The 26,362-nt window shown below is 42.1% G+C and overlaps 2 protein-coding genes across 2 annotated transcripts in view; both read right to left on the bottom strand.

Moving 5' to 3' along the window:
* Positions 1–16,839, bottom strand: part of BMP6 (bone morphogenetic protein 6) — a 201,821-nt gene extending 184,982 nt beyond the window's left edge. The window contains exon 1 of the mRNA XM_061591585.1: positions 15,338–16,839. Coding sequence (XP_061447569.1) covers positions 15,338–15,971 — 634 coding nt within the window. The 5' untranslated portion in view covers positions 15,972–16,839. The remainder of the gene's footprint in view (positions 1–15,337) is intronic.
* An 8,522-nt stretch (positions 16,840–25,361) lies between these two features.
* The window catches only part of LOC133367503 (enoyl-CoA hydratase EchA19-like), a 41,997-nt gene continuing 40,996 nt past the window's right edge, over positions 25,362–26,362 (bottom strand). Inside the window, exon 6 of the mRNA XM_061591601.1 lies at positions 25,362–25,739. Coding sequence (XP_061447585.1) covers positions 25,516–25,739 — 224 coding nt within the window. The 3' untranslated portion in view covers positions 25,362–25,515. The remainder of the gene's footprint in view (positions 25,740–26,362) is intronic.

Genomic DNA, 26,362 nt, shown 5'->3' with positions numbered 1-26,362 from the left:
AACTTTTCCAAGCTCCAGCAAGTGGATGGGCAGCTGGAGGGCTTGGACTGTGAGCAGTTGCAGTCAGTAGTGGAGGAGGAAGAAGAGGCCTTGATTGTCCAGGAGTCTGCTGGGGGGGAGAAGACACCAGAAAACTGGAACTAAAACCCCAAGAATTGAAAGAGGACAGGCTGGAAAGTGAAGAGGAAGATGCCTTGGAAAAAAGTGGGGTACAGGCTGGAGAGGAGATGCTGCTCATAGATTTCTCCACTCCATGTGTGCCTGCTGTTGAAGAAGTAGTGCAGGAGGGAGACATGGACTAGGAGAAAGGTGGACTACAGGCTGGAGAAGAGCAGCTGTTGATAAATTTCTTCACCTCATGTGTGCCAGCTATGGAAGAGAAAGTATAGGAGGAAACATTGGAGGCATGTGTACAAGAGGAGATGCCAGCACCTAGAGAAGTGGCTGTGCAAGAAAAAGTGCAGGAGGAGAAAAGTGAGGTGGGAGTGCAAGTCCAAGAGGGGCTCCCAGCGCCTGGAGAGATAGGTGAGATAAAATCCCCAAGTGAATTTGTCCCTTGGGTACCCCATGATGCCTTTACAGGGTGGGATCTGGGGGGTGCAGTCGCTGAGCAAATTCCAGCAGTGAGAGGCACCCAACGCCCCGTTAGTTTTAAGGGGAAGAGACACTGAGAGGGTTACCTGCCTCTGTTTGGGCCCATGATTTACACTTGAGATGGTGGGGGAGAGCAGAGAGGCAGATTTCTTTCTGCCAACCAGAGTGGGCTAGGCCAGCTAGTCCTGAAGGAGATGTCCCCAGATAAAGACTTGTGGCAGGACTTTGACTTGGAGTTTGGGGCACGAGATGAAGTGCACTGGCTTAAAGACTTTTCCCAGGGCAGCGAGTGGGAGGAAAATGGCTACAGTCGGCTACTTGTTGATGAGAAAACATTGTGTTCCTGGAGATGTGTCCCAAGAAGACACTGCAGGCAGCAGCAAGGATCAGCGTGGACTGGGAACTCCATGAAACCCCAAGACAAAGGGCCATGTGGGGGTTGTGTTTATAGGACTGTGTACTGATTTGTTGTAGGAATTCTTCCTTAGGATTTTAGTATTGCCTTTTGGATTTTAATTTGCACTTTTTGCATGCTTGTGGGGATGTGAACCGTTTAATGATTTTTTAGGAATTATGCTGATAGGTTTTTGCATTGCTATACTATGCCTGTTAGATTTTGAGTGTGTGCAACTGTTTGGGGAGCAAGGGGAAAATATGTGTGTTTTTGAGGGCTGCTGTGCTATAGTAGCACAAGGCAGGACAAAGGAGCTCCAGTACTGAGGCTGTAATCTGGCTTAAACATATCAGGAACTCACTATCTTGGGCACTGCCAAGTATGAGGACTGGGTAAGCAGTTTGGATGCAGAACTGTGACTGGGAGCTCCAAGAAAGAAGAGGAAGCCTAAAGAGAGAGCAGTTAATTGAAAACTTGCTGTAAAGGAATTGACTGTTTTTGTATTTGAGTGGAAATGCAATTATACTATGACTATGCTTTTGATGATGTATATTTCAATGTCTTACTAACCTGTATCTGTTATTTCTTATAGGAAAAGCTGTTACAGTAGGGCCCCACTCATACAGCGGGTTACATTCCAGACCCCCACCTAAAAGCAAAACCCACCGAAAAGCGGAACTCCATCAATAAAATGGCACCCAACGCCTGAAAAATGCCATAAAAGCGGAACAAGCGCCGTATGAGTAGGGCCTTACTCTAATTTTAGCCACCATATTAGCGGGATACCAAAAAGCGGTAACGCAGCCAAAGCTCTGCTCATGGCCGGAGTTCGATTCCAACGAAAGGAGGAAGTCGAATCTCCAGTAAAAGGGGTCGAGGGCCACTCAGCCTCCATCCATCCATGGTTGGTAAAATGAGTACCCGGCGTATGCTGGGGGGTAAAGAAAGGCCGGGGACGGAACTGGCAATCCCACCCCATATATACAGTCTGCCTAGTAAACATTGCAAGACGTCACCCTAAGAGTCGGAAACGACTCGCACTACAAGTGCCGGGACACCTTTACTTTACTTTTACTTTTTTACTGTATTCTGTTAGTTAGCAGGTCTGGGACAGACCTTTGTCAGGAAAGATGCTTTGAACCCCTCTATCTTCGGTTCAGGTTGGAATATGTGTAAATAAAAATCATATTTTATCAAGACACTATAGTGTCCGCTAACTTTCTTTCCAAGGAAACCAAACCCTGGGTAAGTGCAGCACTCAGAGATTGGGGTGGCGCACAACAATGCTATGCAAGATTCCATGTCAAGCAACCCTAATGAGAAAAGGAGTCTAAGATGGGTGGGAGTTTCTAAAAAAGGAAATTCTGAGGAGACAGTGGCAATTTCATCAAGGAAAAAAAGAGACAGACAGCAGAAGAAGTCAGTGTGGCTCCACAAGAAGCTTAGAGATTACCTGAAAACAAAAAAGGACACATATAGGCAACGGAAGGAAGGCCAGGACACAAAGGAAGAGTACACAAAGGTAGCATGGAATTGCAGGGATGGAATGTGCTGAGGCTATTGAGAGATGCCAAAAGCAACAAAAAAGCTTTTTTCAGGTACGTCCATAGTAAAAGACAGAGAAATTATTTTATTATTTGATTTATATCCCACCCTTCTTCCCACCAGGGAGAAATGTTGGTACAGCTACTCAATGAGGATGGCAAAATGATTACAGATGACCAGAAAAAGGCAGAAGTGTTCCATTCCTACTTCGGCTCAGTATTATCCCAAAAGAGGATCTATGACCCTCTTGGCAAACGTGAAGGTGAAGGGGCACAACTGCAACTTGAAACTGATAGGCAAATGGACAAAGAATACCTAATCACTTTGAACTAGTTCAAATCTGCAGGGTCCAATGAACTGCATCCTGGAGTATTGAAGGAATTGGTTGAAGACCTCTTGGAACCACTGTCTATTATCTTTGCGAAATCGTGGAGAATGGGAGAAGTACCAGATAACTGGAGAAGGGCTAATGTCCCTATCTTCAAAAAGGGCAAAATGGAGGAATCTAGGAACTACAGACCAGTCAGCCTGACATCAATCCCTGGGAAAATTCTGAGGCAGATTCTAAAGCAGTTAATCTGTAAGCACCTTGAAAAAATGCAGTGATTACTAAAACCCAATATGCATTTATAAAGAACAAATCCTGCCAGACTAATCTTATCTCATTTTTGATCGAGTAACATCCCTCATAGACTGTGGGAATGGTTGGACATAAGATATCTTAACTTCAGCAAAGCTTTTGACAAAGTGCCCTAAGCTATTCTGATTAGCAAGCTAGCTAAATGTGGGCTGGATGGATCAACTATTGGGTGGATCCACAGTTGGCTACAGAATTGTACTCAAAGAGTGCTTATCACTGGTTCTTTCTCAAACTGGGGGAAAGTAACGAGTGGGGTACCACAGAGTTTAGTCCTGGGCCCAGCGTTCTTCAACATCTTTATTAATGACTGGGATGAGAAGGTGCAGGGAATGTTTATCAGATTTGCAGATGATACAAAATTGGGAGGGACAGCGAATACCTTGGAAGACAAACAAAATTCAAAGAGTCCGTGATAGGCTGGAGCACTGGGCTGAAAACAGCAGAATGGAATTTAACAGGGATAAGTGCAAAGTTCTATACCTGGGAAAAAGAAACCAAAAGTACAGTTATAAGATGGGGGATACTTGGCTCAGCAACACTACATGCGAGAAGGATCTTGGCATTGCAGTTGATTGAAGGGGAATATGAGCCAACAGTGCAACATAGCTGCTAAAAAGGCAAATGCTATATTAGGCTGCATTAACAGAATTATAGTTTCCAAATTGTGTAAAAGATGAGTTCCCCTCTATTCAGCAATGGTTAGGCCTCATCTTGAGTACTACATCCAGTTATGGACACCACACTTTAAGAAGAATGCAGACAAACTGGAACAGGTTCAGTGGAGGGCAATGCCCTGGGCACCTACTGGGAGAAAGGACAGGATATAAATCTAATAAATAAATAAAGGACAAATACAGGACTGAAAACCAAGCCTTATGAGGATAGACTGAAAGAACTGGACATGTTTAGCCTTGAGAAGAGAATATTGATGGGAGATATGATAGCACTCTTCAAGTACTTGAAAGGTTGCCACACAGAGGAGGGACAGGATCTCTCCTTGATCACCCCAGAGTGCAGGACATGGAGTAACAGGCTCAAGATGCAGGAAGCCAGATTTCAACTGAACATCAGAAAAAACTTCCTAACTGTTAGAGCGGTACGACAATGGAACCAATTACCTAGGGAGGTGGTGGGCTCTCTAACACTGGAGGCATTCAAGAGGCAGCTGGACAGCCATCTGTCGGGAATGCTTTGATTTGGATTCCTGCATTGAGCAGGGGGTTGGACTCCCGATGGCCTTATAGGCCCCCTCCTACTCTATGATTCTACCATTTCCTCCAGCACCTCTATGCTAAAATATAAAATCCCTGTGTGTATAAGAAGCTTGGCTCTGAATTCAGTTAATCCTTGTTGCTTAATGGGAAAGGTGCCTTTGCTTCAATAGACATTATGTCACTCTTTAGCCTTTGGGTAAACAGAACAGCTAACCTCTTTACAAGTAATGCCTTCTAAGCAACCATAACACTAAAACTGACAAGATAAGTATTTTTGCATGTGTGCCTGTGTGGGGCAGTTGGCTAAAACCATCTGCTGTTATGGCTTAGGTTTTAAATGATGCCCTAACAGAAAATTGCAAATCCATGCATCTTTAATATTAACAAATTTTAATATTAACAAAACATTTTATTTACTTACAAAGAATTGGAGGAGAAAAATATGTTTAATCCTGATTCCTGAAACGCTATGTCAAAAGTTTCTCATCAATGCAGCCTAGATTAATTTTCACAGCTTTTCGAACTCTCCGTCATGTTCACTTGCTACATATATTTGTCATCTGGCTCTTGTTCCTTCAGAGCATTTGCTTGGTGGCAAACCTGAACTTGCTGCTGTCTAATATGTGCAATTCTAAGATCTAAGGAATTCTGAAATGTTTGCATATACTGTATAAATAAGTGGGAAGAGTCCCAGGTATTTGGTGACCAGTAACTGGAAAAAAATGATCTAGTGCTTAAATATGTCTCCAGTCCTATAAACAAGTGTTTGAAAAATCTTTATTAGTATCTGTCGAGCCCCAGCTCCCTCAGGGGAATCAAGGAAGGGGGCTGGATGAGATGCAGATCCCTCAGCTAGAGCAAGGGGAAGAATCGGGGTGTAGACACTTTTGAGGACCATGGGGGAGGGGGTGTGGTTGACTCTGTGCCAGTTCCCACAGACAGTTCTCCCACCGAGGAAGACTTCACGCCACCTCCAGACATCTCAGAGCCATTGGAGGATGTCCTGGCGCACGCACCAACTCCAACCCCGCTGAGCTCCCCTCCTGATATTCAAACACATCCCCGCCTCCTGAAGCCAAGCCAGCACCTATCGAGCCTATATTGTCAGATGAGCCAGCGGAGACGTGCTCCCTTTCGCCCTGTGCGAGACATTGCAAGAAGCGCCTCAGCCAGAGGGAGAGTCTTCAAAGGAGTCAGACATTACGGGCGAAGACCTTTCCTACTTAAGGTAGTGCCCCCCTCATCTGGATGCTGAGTCAACTTCCTTCACAAGCTGCAGAGTATGCTTAGGTAACTTAGTTAGGGAGAGAAGCGAGTTAGCATAGCAAGTCTATGAAGCATGCTGCCTTTGATGTTTCAATTACCCTAATAAAACAAGAATTAATTCCATCCTCATCTCCGCGTCATGATTCGCACTCTGGGCAGGACAGTATCTAGAATGGAACTGAGTTATTGATCTAGTAGGCATCAGCAGAGTGTACAGAGGAATACCATTAAAAAGATTAGCACTCTTGTAAGTTCACTTAATCAGGATCCAACATATTATTTGTTTTTAAGTTTAATCTCTGTCCACCAGCAATAAAAAACAGATTGTTAATTACTATTATGACATAAAAAGAAGTAGATACTGTACTGCTGCCAAACAGTACTCCTGTCAAACACTCTGGCCAACTGCTCCTGTCCTTTTTGTACCCAACCTGCGTACTTGATACTGTTTCAAACTCTGATACCTTCAGTCCAGAGAAAAAGTCAATTAGCATAATTTCAGTCTGGACTCAAAATGATGAACCCAGTGAAGTGGGTACACTCCGAAAACGCCTGTAGTGTATCTGATTTTAAAAATGGTCATCAAGAATCCCATAACACAGTAGAGCAGGGGTAGCCAACGTGGTGCCCTCCAGATGTTGTTGAACTCCAACTACCATCAGCCCCAGCATGGCCAATAATCAGGGATGTTGAGAATTGTAGTTCAGCACCATCTGGAAGGCACCAGATTGGCTACTCCTACAGTAGAGAATAGCATTGCAAAGGTAGTTAGCCTAAAATGTACTTGACTCTTTCCACACTGAATAGTTAGGGTGCCACTCCCCTGCCACTTTGTCCCCATCCCACATGTGATTATACCCAGGGTATCTATCTTTCTGGCACTCATTGGTTCACAACACTGTGTGTCTGTTCTTATAAATAAAATGTATGTACCAGGTTTGCATACCAAAACCACAAATCCCATATATTTCTTTTTTTTAAAAAAAAAAGACAACTGTTTGACCTATAGCACTATATACATAGTATAACATATAACGTATACTGCAATGTTTTACTTACAAAGTAAAAAAGGAAAGAATTATACACTGCACTGCTGTTTTGCAATTTAATATTGAATACAGTATTATAAAATCAATCTTTTGACTCTTCCTGCAATTCTTTTCTCACTCAAGTCTTCTTCCCCACAAAATCTGAAATGGAGGAGTTTGCCTTGTAGAGGGGAAGGTGCTATCAGCAGTACTAGGGTAGGATACAACACCACAACTCGTCTGCTTTAATATGCAAGTTTGGAAGGGCCCTTAAGATTCCCCAGAGAGATACAGCAAAATGCTATTTGTAGTGTTTAGGGTGTTCTGAAGGAACTTTCCAAATATCAGTTAATGAAATGCTAATTAACAGATTTTGGGCTTGTCCACATTTGAATATTTTTTTAGTTATTAATCCACTCCCCCCCCCTTCAAATTAGACTGGAATAGCTCACACCCATGTGTATTTGAATTTGTAAACAAGGAGCAACTTCCATCTTTTCCATTTATACCAATAGGCGTTCCCTTTTGTGTTTGTCCCCACCTTCTAATTCGTTGATTCTATTATCTGATTTTGTGCAAATCCAAGGAATCAAAAGAAAACTACATTCCTCCATTCAGGAGTTGGAAGTAGCTAACAGCACAGCCGGAAAACAAACAAAAGCAATTGTAAATTCTCAGCACACACTTTTCAAATTAACTTGCTATGCAATATTTGGGCTTTTTTAAAAAAATGTGGTTTATTTGCGCAGTTTTCTGGTTTTGTGCAAAACTTGAGGGATCAAAAGAAAAATATATAGATAAGGCTACCAGGCAGAAAAGAAATGAAAGCACTGATGAAGTAGTGAGTGTGGAAAGAGGATTAGCAGAAAATGTTGATTGATCCACCACCCAAAAACACCAAAACAAATTGCATGCAACCTCAGATGGAGTGGTTGAGAGTCCAATTTTCCCCATCTTATTGGATTATCCCTGTATTGGAAAAACATTGAGACTGGTGTTGTTTTAGGGTAATGTCATATCTCCTGTGTGGACAACCAGTTCTTTTAAAATGTGTCTTACAGTGTTAATTCTCTTTCCCACACTTCTCTTGCCAACTAAGAGTGCTTTGTTAATTGCTGTAAACATACCATTGGACTAAAATTGAAAACGTGAAGAATGTTCAGCAAGATATTTCAACAGTACAATTATTTTAAAAAAGCCATTTCCTGCATAGTTACTGTAGTTCTACTGCTTAGTTTAATGATCAACATCATTTATCAAAACATCTATTTAAAAAAACAAACACCACAATGAACTCTCATACCAAAATTCTCTCAAGATCTCACAATTTCACTGTGCTTGCTGAAGTTAATTCTCATTATTCCCTCATCTCAAATGGCATAATACATCAGTTCCAAAAATACTCTTCAACTGCTATTATCTTTTTAAAGCTATCAATGTTTTAATCAAGCTTGTTTTAATACTTTTCACTTCTACACTCATCTTTCAAGTGCATTCCAGCTGTCAGTCACTATTCCTAGAGAAAAGAAAATACACATCCATTCTGCATTATTCTTTAAGACAAGAATCACTATTATCCAATATACTCTCATTCAGATTAAGCACATTCCCTATACTTGGAAGTAATTTTATGTCTTCTCTCCGATTCTACATAGTAATACACAACCAAAAGAACGAGAAGCATTTCTAGGAAAACCAGGTGCTTCCACACACTCCTTAAACAGCTCTGGAGTGAGTGCAGACTGTATAGTCATTTCAGGCTCTGCACCACTTCACACTGACTGAGAGGAACAAAAGTGGGCTGAAACACCATGCACATTCACTGCACAGACTAGAAGTGAAGGAACAACACTGCTCAATCTCCAATATTGGAACTATCTGAACATATACTCTACAAGTCTTTACATTATGAACTGTTTTAAACATTAGTCCTACTTAGAGTAGACTATTACACCCAACAGCATCAAACCACTTGGGTGACATGAAAATGGGCATTTTCTGTTATTGTACTGTAGAATGCCTTTCTTTCTGTCATATGTGAAACAGCAACCATCAGTTGCTTCAGTCGTCTTGTGACGACTTATCTTTTTGCTCAGGGTTTCCCTGACCCATAAGACTGGACCCTGTTTTACATGTTTGAATAGCATGAATTTCTGTTTTATTCACTTTTATGTGCTTTCATGTGTTTCTATATTTCTGTTTTACTGGTTTTAGGTTGTGTTTTAATGTTAATGATAAATTGTTTTTTAGACTGTACACCATTCAAAGATTTTAAATATTAAGCAATATATAAATGCTTTTACCTCCTCTAGGATGCACACCTTAACGTCGTGAGGGGATTTGAGAGTGTCGAAGAAGCTGAGAGCAATGCCGTCAGGAGTCTAGACTCCTAGCAGGGTCACTCAAGGCGGAATGGTCAAAGCTGAGACACCAGACTAAGACGCATCCAAACTCAGAGGAAGACAAGGGTAAACCACCTCCGAATAGCTCTTACCATGAAAACCCTATGAACAGAGTATCCAAAATGCAACACGAGATAGTGCTGGAAGATGAGACCCCGGGTCAGAAGGCACTCAACAAGCTACTGGGGAAGAACAAACGACAAGTACGAGCAATGCTGTGACTAACGGCGCCACTGGGTCAAAGCAGAATGGAAGACAGAGGCTGATGCACACAAATGAGAGTCCAGAGTTGTACGACGTACCCAATAGGAACATGGAATGTGAGAAGCATGAACCAGGAAAAGTTAGAAATTTTCAAGCCAGAAATGGAACATATCAACATTACAATACTTGGTGCTAGTTAATTAAAATTGATGGGAATGGAACATTTTCAATCAGGCAACTACAAAACATTTTATGCAGGAAATGATAAATTAAGAAGAAATAGGGTTGCTTTAATAGTGAAAAGTGATGTAGCAAAAGCAATTAAGAGCTATAACTCAAGGTCTGAGCAAGTTACATCAATAAGCTTAAACGGGAAACCTATTAACATAACCATCACTCAAGCCTATGCTCCAACGGCAAACACAGAAGAAGAGGAATTGGAGAGATTTTATGCAGAAATACAGGAAGAAATTGATCATACACCAAAACAAATGTTCTGATAATCATGGAGGACTGGAATGCAAAAGTAGGGAACAGAGAAGAACTAGGAATTGTGGGGAATGGGGCTTAGGAGACAGAAATGAAGCAGGAGAAAGACTTATTGAATTATGTGAAGCCACTAATTTGTTTCTTGTCAACACATTTTTTGAGCAACCAAAAAGATGACTATACATGTGGACATCACCAAATGGTCAGTATAGGAATCAAATTGAATATATAATTGGTAGCAGGAGAAGTTGCATACTTTCTGAGAAAACAAGACCAGGAGCAGACTGCGTACAGATCATAATACTGGAAATCAGAGTAAAGCTAAACAACAAAGCAATCATAATGCCAAAATACAATTTAAACAACATCCCAGAAGAATAGAATGATCAAATAAGGAACAGATCTGAGGCTTTAAACTTAGTTGATAGAGAACCAGAATGACTATGGAGTGAAGTCAGAGACATGATCAGGGAAGAATGCAAAAAGACAATGCCTCTACTCTTAAAATGGTTACATAAAGAAGGAAAGCAAAAGGAGATAGAAACACGGTTAGAACCCAAAATGCAACAATACAGCAACTAGGACGTAGGAACAAAGAACTATTACAATAGTTATTGTGTAGAAATAGAAGAGGACAACAAAAAAGGTTGAACAAGAGCCCTATTCCAAAAGATTAGAGAAGTCAAGGGAAATTTAAACCAAGAGTAGGGATGCTGAATAATCAACAGGGGAACACACTAACTGACCAAGATAAAATAAAAGGATGAAGAACTAGACATTTTAGAACGTGAGGTGAAAGCTGCTCTTAAAATACTTGGAAGAAACAAATCACCAGGAACAGATAGCATACCAATAGCATTGCTACAAGCAACTGAGACTGAATCTGTCCAGATTTTTACAAGAAATTGTCAACAAACATGGAAAACTAAACAATGGCCCACAGACTGGAAGTGTTCAATATACATCCCGATTCCAAAGAAAGGGGATCCCAGGGAATGCAGTAATGATCAAACTATTGCCTTAATATCCCATGCAAGTAAAGTAATGCTCCAGATTCTACAACAAAGGCTCTTACCATATATGGAGCAAGAAATGCTAGATGTCCAAGCTCGATTTAGAAACAGAAAAGGCACCAGAGATCATGGAATGGACCAAGGAATTTCAGAAGAAAATCACCTTCTGCTTTATAGATTACAGCAAAGCCTTTGATTATGATGATCATGAAAAACTATGGAATGCTTTAAAAGAAAAGGGGATGCCACAGCATACTCTGGACAAGAAGCTACTGTAAGGCCAGAATATGGAGAAACTGATTGGTTTCCAATTGGAAAGGGTGTGACACAGGGGTGCCTTTTATCACCTTACTTGTTTAATCTATACACAGAACATACACAGAAAGCAGGATTGCACTAAGATGAAGGAGGTGTGAAAATTGGAGGGAGAAATATCAATAATTTAAGATATGCAGGCAATACCATTTGACTAGCAGAAACCAGTAATGATTTGAAACAAATGCTGATGAAAGTTAAAGAGGAAAGCACAAAAGCAGGACTTCAGCTGAATGTCAAAAACACTAAAGTAATGACAACAGAAGATTTATGTAACTTTAAAGTTGACATGGAGGACCCTGAACTTGTCAACGATTATCAATACTTTGGCACAGTTATTAACCAAAATGGAGACAATAGTCAAGAAATCAAAAGAAGGCTAGGACTGGGGAGGGCAGCTACGAGAGAACTAGAAAAGGTCCTCAAATGCATGGTATTCCCGATCTGTATGGATGGATGTGAAAGTTGGACAGTGAAAAAAGCAGGTAAGAGAAAAATAAACTCATCTGAAATGCGGTGTTGAAAGACAGCTTTGCGGATACCATGGACTGCAAAAAAAACAAATAACTGGATGTTATAACAAATTAAACCAGAACTATCACTAAAAGCTAAAATGATGAAACTGAGGTAATCATACTTTGGACACATAATGAGAAGACCTGATTCACTAGAAAAGACAATAATGCTGGGAAAAACAGAAGGGAGCAGAAAAAGAGGAAGACCAAGCAAGAGATGGATTGAGTCCATAAAGGAAGGCACAGACCTGAACTTACAAGATCTGAACAGGGTGGTTTATAACAGATACTACTTGAGATCACTGATTCACATGGTCCCCATAAGTCAAAATCAACTTGAAGGCACATAACAAATACTTTTAAATAAAATAAAAATTATATAAATTAGTCTTTTCAAATTACGACACCAAAACGTTCTGTGTTGAGGCAGGCAAGACAAGGTTCACCAAAGCTTTCCTCCAACTCATGAGCACTGAGATAACCGCTAAACTTATTAATGACATCTCTTGCAATATTTGCTTATGCAAAGCACATAATCACATGCTTCTGGTTTTGTTTCACTTCTCTGCAATGTATGAACTAGCTCTAAGTAACTGCCACCTTTTTTGGAGGGGGTGAGAATCAAAGCCAAACTTTTTGTTTCTCTATTTGAAGGAGAGGAAAACAACCATGTTCTGTAAGGGCTTTGATCATCTCCCTCTCCTAAATCAGAAAAGGGATGCTCTTTTACATTTAATGTTTGCTTGTGTACCTAACATGTCCTTTTCAGTATATATACTAAGAAGCAACTGCAAGGGATCAGCAGAATCATTCACATTTGGGAGGAGAGTTTGCTGGCATGTGTTCATCCATACACAGGAAAAGAAAAACCCTGATTGTCAGACTTTAATCACACAAACTCAGTCACTGAAGTTTTTAGTACCTTTAATATCCAAAATAAATTAAGGGATTGGAAGGTATAAAATGATCTGGAATATGCTGGAGCATGATTTACATAAGATAGGACATCTGGAAAGTGGTCATACTTTGGTAGTAAAGAATGTGTTTTACATGCAGAAGGTATTATCGGATTCAATTCCTAGCACAAAAAGGATTTCAGATAGCAAAGCTGTGAAAGACCCCTGCTTGAAACATACGGTCAGAATAGTCAGGAGAGACAGTGCTGGGCAATATGGATCAATGATCTGATACAATGCTTACACGCACAAGCCCACACCCAGTCTCCGAGGACATCCCCTGAGTTTGGCTTCCTTGGAATGAAGGTCACTGAAGACTGCTGCCATTTCTATTATATAAGGTTTATTTACACATGCACAAGCTGAGCAAAAGATCGAAGGCTCATAGCATTATCACTCCAACAGATCCTGCTCCCTATCACCTCATTCAGGGGAGGGGGGAAGTCATAGGTTTCAATTCTTACAGAGTAAGTTAGATCCTTCTTTCAAACTCAAGACTGCATGGTTGCTCTCTTTCTCACACACACATACACACTCCTTAATGATATTCCTCCAGCCAGGAGTGGGGGGAAGAGAGAAAGACATGCCCCCTTCCAGAAGGATCTCCAGCTATTCTGTTTCTCTGCCAACACATTACTTATACTTAGCTATGTGTCGAGTTATGCAAAAGTCTATTCTCCTGCAAAAGGGAATGTGTCAGGCTACCTACTTAACAAAATAAACTGATTTGATCGTTTTGACCTCCTCTGGCAAACTTACAGTTAGAAAACCACAGGCTAAAAGGATCACTGAGAGGACATCCAGCCCAACCCCAGTCCTGTATCAGTATAAAGCAGCTTCATTTATTCAAAGAAGCAGCAGCAGTAGCTAATGTTATAGGAAGAACTCATCAACCTTCCAAGAACATGCAATAGCAATGCTATTCATGTTAATCCAGAAGAAGCCTCACTATGATTGATGGATCTTACTCCCATGTAAGCAGGTAAAGGATTGCAGCCTGAGAGCTGTATCCAACATTAGTCCTACTTAGAATAGACTAATGATATTAACATATAGTTTTAATGAGTCTACTCAGAGTACAACTTAGTTGGATACAACCCTGAGTGTTTCATTACTACACAGACATTTATCCCAGTAAACAAGCCTTTATTTTTTAATCTTTGATGCGTATACGTGCTCAAGACCTAAATGCAATTATATATATGAGGAAAACAGATCTTGGACAGAGCACTTAAACTCAGTTTTCCTAAACCAGCCACAGGCATATGTAAACAGTACCATGGTCAGTACCATATGTTCATGGAACTGAATGCCAGCAATTTACAACAAGCATAGATAGTGGTTTCTTCCAGACAACCTGTTTATTGAGCATTCTATCCAATTGCCTGCAGAGAGGTTATGCAACGTCCACTGTTTATGGAGCATTCATTCTAATTTCTTTGCAAGTAAGTGATACAATGCCATGTGAAGCAATTGTTATCCATTACTTTCCAGTGTATTTTCTCGTCACCTTCCTCATAAAGTCTGAATAAAGTCTAATAATTTTGGAAGTGAGTTTGTTGCACAAGAGCACCACATCCACTTTAACTGTGCAACCTAAATTTGCTAGTATGCAATTAAATCCCACCCACAAAATAGTGCAAGTCTGGGAACAGCCTGACAAGGTGACTAATGAGTAAGTAGTGTATAGCTACAAAATGGTGCAGAGCACATAATGCTGCTCAAAATCCTTATGAACACGACCCTGAATTAGCAATGTACATTTTCACTGGATTATAGAAACACACTTTTGCTTTATGTTATAATAAAAAAGGTGTGATTTCATCTGAAGCTGCTATATACCACGCCAGACCAATGGTGCATCTGCCTTGGAGCTTACTCCAGCAAACCGCAGTTCTCTAAAGCAGATGTGGGGAATCTCTGGCCCTCCGGATGTTGCTGAACTACAACTCCCATCATCCCTGGTCATTGGGCAGGCTTGCTGGGGCTAATGAGAGTTGTAGTTCAGCAACTTCTGGAGGGCCAAGGGTTCCCACACCTGCTCTGGAGTTCTAGGCAGAAATCTCCCTGGGATTATTTTAATTTGAGAGATACCCGTGACTGAATCTGGGTACTTTTACATGCAAGTCAATTTCCAAGGTATTAAATCAGAAAACTTTTGAGGTGTTCAAAATATTATTTATGTCCCATGCAGCTACAAGCTTCCAAAATAAGCCCTGACATTAACGTTAATATATCAGCTGCAGAGATGGAGAAGCCAAAGGCCCCTTATACTTTTGAGTGGTCAACCAAATTGGCTGTTTGGCCCCCATATACACATATATGCTATCTGGGCTTTTCCATCACCTGAAGAGACTGGCATGTTTGAAATAACACCTCTTTTTAAAAAAAATATATTAAAAGTGAAGAGCTGGCAATAATTCAATAGGATCACCTCTCAGCGTTTTGTATGCACCTGCCAGCTTTATGTTATCTGATTGCAAGGCAACTATGAAAAGTAAATTTCTGAGTTCATTAGGATGTAAGGTGGGGGGCTGCAAGTGAAACGCACTTTTGGCATAACAAGGCGACCCGAACAGAGCAACTTTCCGGGGCAAAGGGATAAATACGAAAAAGTACATAGAGGTATGGGTGGAAAGCGATCCACAATGTCAACTTGCAGTTTTTATTTGTACAACAGAATTCTAGCACGTGCGACATACATCACCAGGTGACAATGAGGGCGCCCCCAAAGCTCCACCCCTTCTCATCGTCACACTCACCCAGGTTGACGAAGCTCATGACCATGTCAGCGTCACTGAGGAAAGCGCTGTCCTGTGAGGTGGCCAAGGTAGGGGAGCCGCCGTTGCCGCCAGAGGGGGATCCTGGGTGGTGACTGAGGAGCGTTTTCCGCTGCAACGGGCGCGCAGTTGAGAGATCCTGGCTCCTCCTGCGATACTCCGCTCCCTCCTCATCCTCTTCTTCCTCCTCGCTGGACAGAGTATTGTACAGATCCAGCATGAAGAGAGGAGCCGAGTTCAGCCTGCCTGGAGGGGGCACCAAGTGTTGCCGCCGCGGCTGTTGCTGGTGGGGAAAGGAAACTCCTTGCTCCTCTTCCTCCTGCTGCTGCTGCTGCAGCAATCCATGCACGGGCCGGGGACGGTGAGGCAAGCCCAGCACGGACAGAATTTCCTTCTGCATCTCTCGCTTTTCGTGGGACTTGAGGCGCCGGTAGAGAAAGCCCGCCGGGGACGAGGAGGTGGTGACCGGCGCCTGAAGCTGCTCGCCTGCAGCGCTCCTGCTGCCCGGGAGCAGCGCCCCCGCGGCGGGCAGGAGAGGCAGCACAGGCGGCGGGGAACAGCAGCAGCTACTGCACACCAGCGCCCACCACCAAAGCCAGCGCAGCCTCAAAGGCATCGCTTTTCCACCCGCCTCTTCTACCTGCCGCCGCTCACTTATCTTATGGCTAAGGCCTGCCTTGGAAGCTGTCTCTCTTCACCCCCTTCTCTCGGGTTCGGGGGGGGGGTTTAATTCATTGGAGAGGAAGGTGAGGGGTGGGAGCCTCCTTCATAGTCGTTAAACCCATCCCCCCTTCAGCCCTACCCCTCAGGGGAGCTGCAAGGGGGTCTCTGCCACAGCCTTCTCTCCTGGGGCGACAGGGGAAAAAAATGTCCTGCCCAGGTAAAAAATGTCCTCACGTTACACTTACACACACAGACTATAGCTCACGTTCTTGTTACAGAGGTTTCCTGCCCGCCAGTTGATCTAATTCTGCTTGGCGTCTGTTTTTCTCCTAAGCCAGGATAGCCGGCAGTATGTTTGCGCCTGTTCCCCTACGCCAAGAGCAAGCCAGAAGGAAAAGGGGGAAAGCAACCCGCCTATCTCCGTTCCCTATTTACGGAAGAATCCCTCACACATAATGGAATTCGGACAGGGAAAGAAAAAACTCTTGCCAGAGATGGGGGTGGGAAGGACTGAAGAAAGGAGAAACCAAAAATAAAATGCCAAACATAAAATTAATTTAAAAGCAAAACTTTCCTCCCACACCCTTTCTCCCTAGGAGTCAAAATTCCTTGCAAAAAAACAACCCGCCGCTTCCCTGTCAAGTTCTCTCTGAGAGACTTGCGCGAAAGCTGAGGGAGCTTTCAAGACAATCCCAATTGCGCGCGCTCTCCTCTCGTCAGCACGGGCAGCCTCCAGTCACTAATGTGAGCGGCTGCAGCTGCTCGCAGGTACCACGACGATCCAGCTGGGACAACCTCCCGCCTCCCGCTCTTTTGATAGGCAGAGGAGGCAACTATTAAAGAGGCTTCCTGTCCCTGTCCGTCATTTCTGAAGCTTCTCCTCCCCGAGAGGGGGCGTTGCCTCCTGCAACGTCCAGTGCTGGTTTCTCCCTGATCCTTTCAACTTCTGCTCATTTCCAGAATAAGATAGGCGGATAAAGATGAAAACAGAGGATATTGCCCGAATACAAATATGTGCGAAGAAGGCGAGGGAGGAACGTGTTGGTTTTGCTCTTGTCCCGGCTAGAACTAAATTCGCTTGCAAGCGGGGGAGGAGGGGGGACACTTCCCGGATAAAATATTGTTTGTCACGCAGTAGAACGGCCTTCCCCAAACTGATGTCCTCCAGATGTTTTGGATTGTGTCAGACCTGACTGTTGGTCATGCTGGCAGAGGCTGATGGGAGCTGTAGTTCAAAATATCAGAAGAGCACCTGTTGGAGGAAGCTGTAATAAAGTAAGGGCTTCAACCTAATGTTTTGTGTCTAAGGGGGCTTATTTCCTAGTGGTTTCTGCAGCATATTTTAAAAAAGGAGTAAGGAGTCAAAGAGATTCAGTAGGCAGAATGAGAGAAATAATTTGGAACCGAAATTCTGTGTGGCAATTAGTAGCTTATTCACATTCCAACCCACAGTTGAAACAAAGGTTAATTCTATGCATGCTTGTCTTTTGTGTGCCTACCATTCAACGTAATGATTTTTAGTTCAGAGGAAACATACCTGGTACTGTGGTAAAATCAGCCAAGCTAACTTAACTGAGCAACTCTGTGCAAACTTCCAGATTTCAAAGAGCTCTTAAAAAAAACCATATTCTACTCCAGATCTGATCATGGAGGCCCCATTCCCTGACCCTAGAAACATAGTATTGAAGGGTAAATTCAGATGCTGTCAGGCTGAGTTTCCCTAATAGCATCAAAGAAAAGACATGCATATCTCAGCTGCATAATACTTTTTTGAACATGCATATGCTTACAGTATGTCTACTATAAAGTTTACAATCAAGTAAAGGTATATAGACAGCAGTTAGGAGCCCAGAAGCTTCTCTATAGAATCTGAAAGATGGACTTGGATAGCAACAATCTCATTGTAATGGCACAAGTATAAATTACAATATTATATATCCATGTGTGTTGATACCTATGGTTTTTCTGTTATGAAATGAGAGCTTATAGGAACTCACCAGGGGATTATTTGGATCAATATTCATTCTTACTTGCCTAGCCTTTCTTGTGTTTAACCAGGATGCCAACTGCATTCCTGGCTAACTTTATAAGTCACTCTAACCATTATCAATTATTTTCCTTCTATTTCTATTTGCAGACATATGACAAGAACTTTTCCCCAAAAAAAGTGGGTACCAAGTACAAATATTAAGTCTATTATTAGTTATACATAATGAAACCAGTTTTTATACAGTTCTGTAACAAATTCTACCCTCAAAAAAAAAAAAACCCGAAAGCACCCTAACATAAAGAAGTATGGGGGGGGCACCTTTTACTAGAGAACTGTATTAAAATTGTTCTAAGGTCTACTTCCACAAAATCTGATCACACTGCTTTCATAGAAACCTGAGTTTTACACAGGAGGGGAACCTGTAGCCCTCCAGATATTGCTGGACTACAACTCTCATCAGCCCCAATCATAGGCCATGCTAGCTGGGGTTGATGGGAGCTGGATTCCAATAGGGTCAACCAGAGCTTGGAAAAGTTACTTTTTTGAACTACAGCTCCCATCAGCCCCAGCCAGCATGGCCGCTGGATTGGGCTGATGGGAATTGTAGTTCAAAAAAGTAAATTTTCCAAGCTCTGGGGTCAACCAAAATGATCAAGGGGACATAGCAACTCCCCTTCAAGGAATGGTTGCAGCATTTGGGGCTGACAGAAAACATGATAGAAGAGTGGGACATCATAGAAGAGTTTAAAATTATGTAGGGCATGGAGAATGTGGATAGAGAAAAGTTATTCTCCCTCTCTCATAATGCTAGAACTCATAGACATCCAGTGAAGCTGAATGTTGGAAGATTCAGGACAGACAAAAGTACTTGTTCACTCAGCGCATAGTTAATCTATGCAATTCACTCCCACAGGAGACAGTGACAGCCACCAACTTGGATAGCTTTATTTTTTTTATTGCATTTATATCCCACCTTTTCTCCTCATTTAATCCCCACAACCCTGTGAGATAGGTTAGTCTGTGAGGCCCAATGTCACCCAGTGAGCTTCATGGCTGAGTAAGGATTTGAACCCTGGTCTCCCAGGTCCTAGTCCAGCACCCTAACCACTATACCACACCGGCTTTCAAAGACTGGACAAATACAAAGAGGATAGAAGGCGATTATGGCTATGCTCTGCCTCATAGTCGGAAGCAAAATGTTTCCAAGTACCAGTTGCTGGAAACTGCAGAAGGGGAGAGTGGTCTTGCCCTCAGACCCTGCTTGTAGGCTTCCCCTGGGCATCTGGTTTGCCACTGTGAGAACAGGATGCTGAACTTGATGGCCCATTGGCCTGATCCAGCAGGCTCTTCTTTTGTTCTTGTTGGGAAGGCCACAGATTCCCCATCCTTGGTTTAGGAGAATAACGTGCCTTTATCCACTATTCTTAATATCCCCTGATGAAGATCACCTTAGCTCAACACTTGTCTGGACTTGTCTGGACCAGATATATTCTATTTAAAGAAGCTTGATAATCACAACTTGAAAAAATTATTTCCTCATTTTTGATAGTAGGTTTACCCTTCCACCTATCTGACACCTTATATTAATGTTCTTAGTGAAGCTGTTTCAGAGTGATTGAGTTTGGGACTGCAACTTTTCAGAATAAATTATCCATTACAAATAGGGGTAAGCACCGCAACAGACAAAGCTACTGTACTTTTTAAACCAGGGGCGAGGAACCCGTCCTCCAGATCATGGATTCCAACTCCCATTAGCTCCAGCCAGCATGGCCGATGGTGATGAGAGTTGCAATCCAACAACATTTGAAGGACCACAGATTTTCCATCCCTAATATAAAGATATGTAGAAGCAGGAAGCTCAACTGGTGCAGCTGTTTTTTTCAGCCTCTTTGAGCACTGTGCTGTGAAGATGTACCGACTGAAAATCCCTTCCTCTTCTATACAGCTATCAAAACTTACAGGAGCCCTGTCCTCCCTCGCATGTGGCCATCCTAATTTAAAATCACTTTCCAGCTTAGTATATCAACTTATATTGGGGTTGTTTTTTATGGATTTGTATGGATCTTAAGCATCCACATCCATTTGAAGACACAAGAATGGCTACTCTTGCTGACTGCGAAACATGTAATGGAGGAGAAATTCTCTGTCAGACAATCAGATGCAAAGAATTTATATACTCACATGTGTTTCCTCCTCTCTTCCACAACATATTTATAGAGGCCCTCATACTAAAAACAATGTATCTTATTTCACAAGGAGAGTAGTTAACAGGAAGTATAATAAACCTGTGAATAACTTTAAGAGGAAGTCCATGAGCTTAAAACAGGGTTGTTGTTTTCTATAAACTAAGCAGTTAATCTTTGTTCATGGCAAAAGATCCCTTAAGATAACAGGCATACTTGCTTTTTTACTTTGTTTTGCCTGACAAATAATTCAGGTAATTAAGACAGAGTCTGGTTGTGCATAGAATTTTACTTTTTTTAAAGACCAATACTACTTAGAACACTACATAACTATTAAGTGCTCAAAGAACTTCACGTTATTCAGAATTTTGTTTTTTTACAACCACATAAAGGCACAGCACTACTACAGCTCCCATATTACAGATAGAAAGGGCCAGAGTTGAGCCTGGGAAATACTGGCTTGTCTAAGGGCTCATCCAGACGACTGCAAAATGTGTGACATGCCCGCTATGTGTGTTCATTATTTTTCGGTCGTCCAAATGATGTCTCGCGCTGTTACGCATTTTCACGGGTTAAATCCGCTCCTTGCAATACCGGCAAAAATGCGATTTGCTGTTTAAAATCGGGAATCATCCGCTGTGCCTTCAGGAGATAGGATGCAATACCGCGGACTTTACAGCTGATGGGCGGTTCTTGGGCATTTCCCCTTGCCCCTTCTCCTCATTCCAGCCAATCACGTATCTGCACTTTTGCGCATGTGCGAGAATAAGCCTGGGAAAATTGAACCAATCATTGCAATGGTGGGGTGTTGGGGGCGTTCTGCAACTACTGCGCAGATGCATTTTATTTTTTGCCAGCCTGCAAACTGGGCGGCTGCTCTGGGTGAGATCTGCAATGCACAGCGAGCGAGAAAGGGGCTGCTGTCGGTTTCACACCTGCCTCCAGAAAGCTTTGTCAATTTCATTCTACCTGCTGGGGTTTTTGTTTCAAATCATTTTGCCGGCAAAAGCCTATCACACAGCCGCTGCCGACTCCTCCTCAGCTCGCCTCCCCTCCCCTCCCCAAATCTTATCAATTGTCCCGAAGGGAGCAGCGGGCAGCCCACCCCTCGTGGGTGCTCCTAGGCGGGCTTGGTCTCAAGCTGCAAACAGTGGAGGGAATTCGTTTTACCTCGGCGTGATATACTTTATTTGTTTGGTGCCATGGCTTAACCTGCTTCAGTGGCTTTAGCCTCCCTGCCTCCCCTTCCCCCGCCACTCCTGCAAAGACCTCTCTCTCTCTCTCTCTCTCTCTCTCTCTCTCTCTCTCTCTCTCTGTGTGTGTGTGTGTGTGTGTGTGTGTGTAAGGAAAAGAGAGAGGAGCGGTTGCTTTTGCGTAAGGGTAGAAAAGCATACAGTTGCTTTTGCAAAATATCACAAAACAAGCCAACCAAAATGCAGTAATTATTCGCATATAGGCACCTTGAGACACCTTAGAGAAATAAGTGCAATTGCCAGCGTGTGTATCTCCTTAGAGACTGGAGAACCATAGAGAATGAAATTGACAAAGCTTTCTGGAGGCAGGCGTGAAACCGACCAGCAAACCCTTTCTTGTTGGTATTTGCGATATTATGCTTAAAGGAATGTGTGCTTTTCTGCCTTTATGGATATTTAAGGAGATACACACGCTGGCACTTGCACTTAATTCTCCAAAAAAGCAAGAAACGTGTAACCCCCCCTCCTTCTCCCTTTCCTTCCCTGGCAAAATGGTTTGAAACAAAAACCCCAGCAGTAGAATGAAATTGACAAAGCTTTCAGGAGACAGGCTGAAACCGACTCCCCCCTTCTCCCTTTCCTTCCACAGCGAGAACTCCTTTACAACCATATTGTGCTTCGTTGCAAAGGGGGAGAGGAGCATACGTCATTTTTTTGCTGACCAATTGGTTGATAGGGGGAGGTTTTAGAGGCGGAGCTTGGAAAAAGTGAAAAGAATGTAGGGATCTTACTGCTGCATGTGCGGGTGCAAAAAAGCGTTTTTTTAATTGGGAAAGAGCGAACTAAAAGGCAAAGTGAGGACTATCAGATGACAAACCGAATATGGAAACTGTGGATTATCCCACTCTGTTTGGATAAGCCCGAAGACTACTTGAACATTTATGGCTGACAAGACTCTACTTCTGCACCTATTAAACTTTTTTTTTAAAAAAAAAAAACTTGCCTCTTACTTAAATGTGCTGACCTTAAGGTAGGGATGGAGAACCTGTGACCCTCTAGAAATCTAGTTGTTGCTGGACCACAATTCCCGTCATTCCTGACCATTGGTCATGCAAGCTAAGGCTGATGACAGCTGGAGCCCAACAACCTCTGAAGGACCACACAGGTCATACAAAAGAGGGAGGAATATTCTCCCCCCCATCCTTTCAACTTTTCCTCCTACTTTCTGCTGGGATCCCAGTTCAGACCCACGAGGGATTTAGGGATGTAGGCTTAAAAGCCACAGTGCACTATACATCCCACATTTTAGGTCTCCACTGATGCAAAGTTGGTGCAACAGTCCTAAAAAACATTTTGTGACAACATTCCCAAGAGATCAGCCACAGAATAATAAGGACCTTTCTCTTTCAACAAGCCTTTTAAGTAGAGACCTTATCCCAGTTTGTGTCTGTTGGAATTACTTTTTAGATGTTTTTAAGCTTTTTTAAAAAATGTTTTTAAAGATGCTTTGTTTTAATACAGTTTTAAAGAAGTTTTATTTTAATGTGTTTTAAAGTGCTTTGTTTTTAAGATGTTTTAAAGTGTTTTTAGTGTTTTTGTTTGCTGCCCTGGGCTCCTTCTAGGAAGAAGGGCAGACTATAAATATAACAAATAATAAATAAATAAAACATATAAGCTATAAAATATTGGCATTATTCAAAATTAATTGCTACAGGTAAAGTTCCACAACAAAGTGTTGTAAAGTGGAAGAAGGGCAGGGCAAAGTGGAAGATCTCCCCTCCCCCATTCCAAGGACAGCCACTGTCACCCTTCTGTTTGACTTAGGGATATTAACCTTGTTCTTTTCTTTTTACCCTGAAGTCAAAGAGAGGGCTTTGTCTTCAGCTCAGAGGATGAACCCAAGGCTTCCCTTGAAATTAAGATGCTCAGACTTCCATGATAGCATCTGGGACAAAAGGTCTGCCCTTTAGCCACTGAACACTTCATGAAGGGGAAAACATAGCTCAGAAAAAGCATGTTTTCTAAGATCAATCCCCCCAAAGAGTCAGCCCCGCTCACAGTTCACTGGGTGGGGTCAAATGGGCACACTCCTTTTCCAATTCCCTACCCAACTGTCCTCCCTTACCTTTTTTTCAGCTTTCCTCCATAGCTGTTGACAGATGACATTGGATTTCCTGTCTGCATATCTCTTAGGCCAAGTTCCCCTCTAAGATCCCTCAACGGGGAGAGAAGTACCATTCTGAGCAAAAGGGATTCTGTTGCAGAGGAAACTGAGCTCTGAGAATGTATGTTTGATGACGTACATCCCCGGAGGGCAATTCTTTCCCTATGTTTTGCTTGAGGCTGCATGCTTTACTTCAGCCAAATGACCACTTAACAACTGAGGAATGGTCCCTATATCCTGTTCTATGGGTTCCATCTTCCATAGCATCATGAAGACAGGATGCACACACAGCCCTCTGTCTTCAGGCAATCTGCTGGCTTTTCAACCAAATTTTCTTGCAGACCTGAGGGGAGTCACACATGTCCATTAAGCAGGGGCACCCCCTCCTAGCCTTCTCCCCAGACCCATTTAGTTGGGAACCCTTCCCATCTGTATGAAGCATTCCCATTTTACTAAGAGGCAGAGCGATATGTATTCAGCCAGGCCTTATTTACACCTACAAGTCTGGAAAACCGTGACTCAGAGCTCTATATTGTAATGTCTCGATTGGGATTCAGATCAAGTGACTTTAATTCAAAAGTCCATTTGGATGCTCTACCATTGTCAAGGAACTGATGAGAGTGGAATGTGGAGGGATTATTACAGCTATATATGTAAAATTAACATTGCGATATTTGAAATTAGAATTTTTTTAAAAAAAATTAAAGGGTATTTTAAAAAAGGATACACAAAATTATTCCTTTAGTGAATAAAACTCAGAGGTGTTCTGTGAGGTTTCAGGCTACAGAATTAAAACACCAATGCTATTAGAAGAACGTTTTACCTTCTAATATTTGATCTCTCTCTCTCAAACTTTTTTTTCACTGCCCTGTCTTTAAATGCTATGAATGCAGAATACGAAATATATTTTCCTACTCATGGAGGACATCTGGTGGTGAACCAGAGTCAGCTTTATAGAAATTCTTCCATATAGGAAAAATGGCAGCTTGCTTTTTGAACTGGCTTCTTTAAATTCTTGCCACAAAGCCAAGGTACTGTCTGTTCTAGCACTCAGAAGGTGTGGTCTCTTTGTCAGAGATGAACTGTAACTATATCCATGAACTCATCTGCTATCACCGGAGGAATTTAAGATAGGAAAACATTTGTAAAAAAAATAAAAAATAAATCAAACCATAGTACTTAGATAGATCTATCTATCTATCTGTTGTCTTTATATCTCACCTTTCCTCCAAAGAGCTCAAGGTAGTATAAATGATCCCATTTTTGCCACACAACCTAATGAGGTAGGTTATATCACAATATGACTTGCTCAAGGCCACCTAATGTCATTATTGCATCAAGATTCGAACTCTGATCTTTCCAATGGATATCCAATACTCTGTTCCCTATACTTTACTATACTAAAGCTTTTTTCCCCTAGTTTTTATGTCTAGGTCATAGGCAAATAAAGTTGTATAATTTGTTCCTGGGCCTAAACACAGATATCTGAATCATTTTTAAACACACACACATCTGCTTGCATCCACAGCCTTGTGTGCACCAAAATGTACATATAGAGGTCCTGTATTTGCATTTCACTTTTAACAGAAGAGGCAAGCGCAATCCTAAACATGTCTATTCAGAAGTAAATCCCACTGAGTTCAATGGCGCTTACTTCTAGATAATTGTGTATAGGATTGCAGCCTGATTCTGTAATCTTCAAGGCCTTAAATATTTGCTGGTAATTCATAATTGTATTTACATTATTTAAAAACTAACATTCATAAGCATTGGTTCAGGTATGAATTTTACACTCAATGAAGATGGACTATGAAACATTATAACATTTATATTTCAATGGGATAGCATATACATATATAAAGTATGTTGTTTGTTTGGGGGTTTTTTGCAAGGGTAACTTAAGAGTTATTTCTATTATTAAGGGGGGAGTAAATGCTTTGAAAGCAAAGAATGATGATATTCAGCTCCTACAGCTTTGCTCCACCGCGCCCATGCCCCGAGCTGAACTTATTAGCACCAGGAACTGCCTCTTTTAATACCACCTGTACTCCAGTGTCAATCTCAAATTGCATGGCTTCTGTGAAGGAGGAAGCTTCAAATGCACTGTAGTAAGCAGAGCTTCTGTCCCCACGCATACATTGCTGAGGAAATGCTGAAATATGTTCTGCTAATTCAATGGCATGATGGAGGGCTGTAAGAAAGAAAGGGAGAATACAACTATATTTTAAAACTGGGGAAAGTACATAATGAGAAATAATAAAAGACCACCATGCACCCACGCTAGTATCCACTCAGGTGTCCATGTGTCACGAAATGATTCACTGTTTTGATTGTATCTCCTTCCAATCAGCATCCTCTGAAAGAAGGCAATTCTGATGGCATCTTTGCTCCAGGAGTAAATGATTCAATCATCGCCAATGCAGCAGAACAGCCTTTTCTTACAAGAAATGGCCTATTGCGTCTGAGTCCCAGCTCCGAAGCTACCTCCTTCCAAATCAGTCACTTGTGCAGAAATACAGTAAGCAGGCTCCTCATCAAAGAATGAATAATTCTTACAGGCTCTAAAGGGAAACCTTTCCGGGGCAGAAGAGAGAAGCATGGCTCCAAATTTAACTCATAAGGTAAGCGTATCTCAGCCATCAGAAGTTTAAGAAACATCTGCATGATCTGCTGGCCATGATATGTATGAACAGTAGCTCAGGCGAGTTGGCTACTTGTGAGAATAAATAATGGAGACGAGTACAGTAGGGCCCTGCTTTTCAGCATTCCGCTTCTCAGCATTCCACTAATACAGAGGTTTTCAATTACAGTAGG

This window comes from Rhineura floridana, chromosome 1, assembly GCF_030035675.1.
Source record: "Rhineura floridana isolate rRhiFlo1 chromosome 1, rRhiFlo1.hap2, whole genome shotgun sequence".
In the NCBI taxonomy this organism is placed as follows: Eukaryota; Metazoa; Chordata; class Lepidosauria; order Squamata; family Rhineuridae; genus Rhineura; species Rhineura floridana.
The sequence above is the reverse complement of the archived record's forward strand: the minus strand, read 5'-3'. Positions and strand labels throughout refer to the sequence as shown.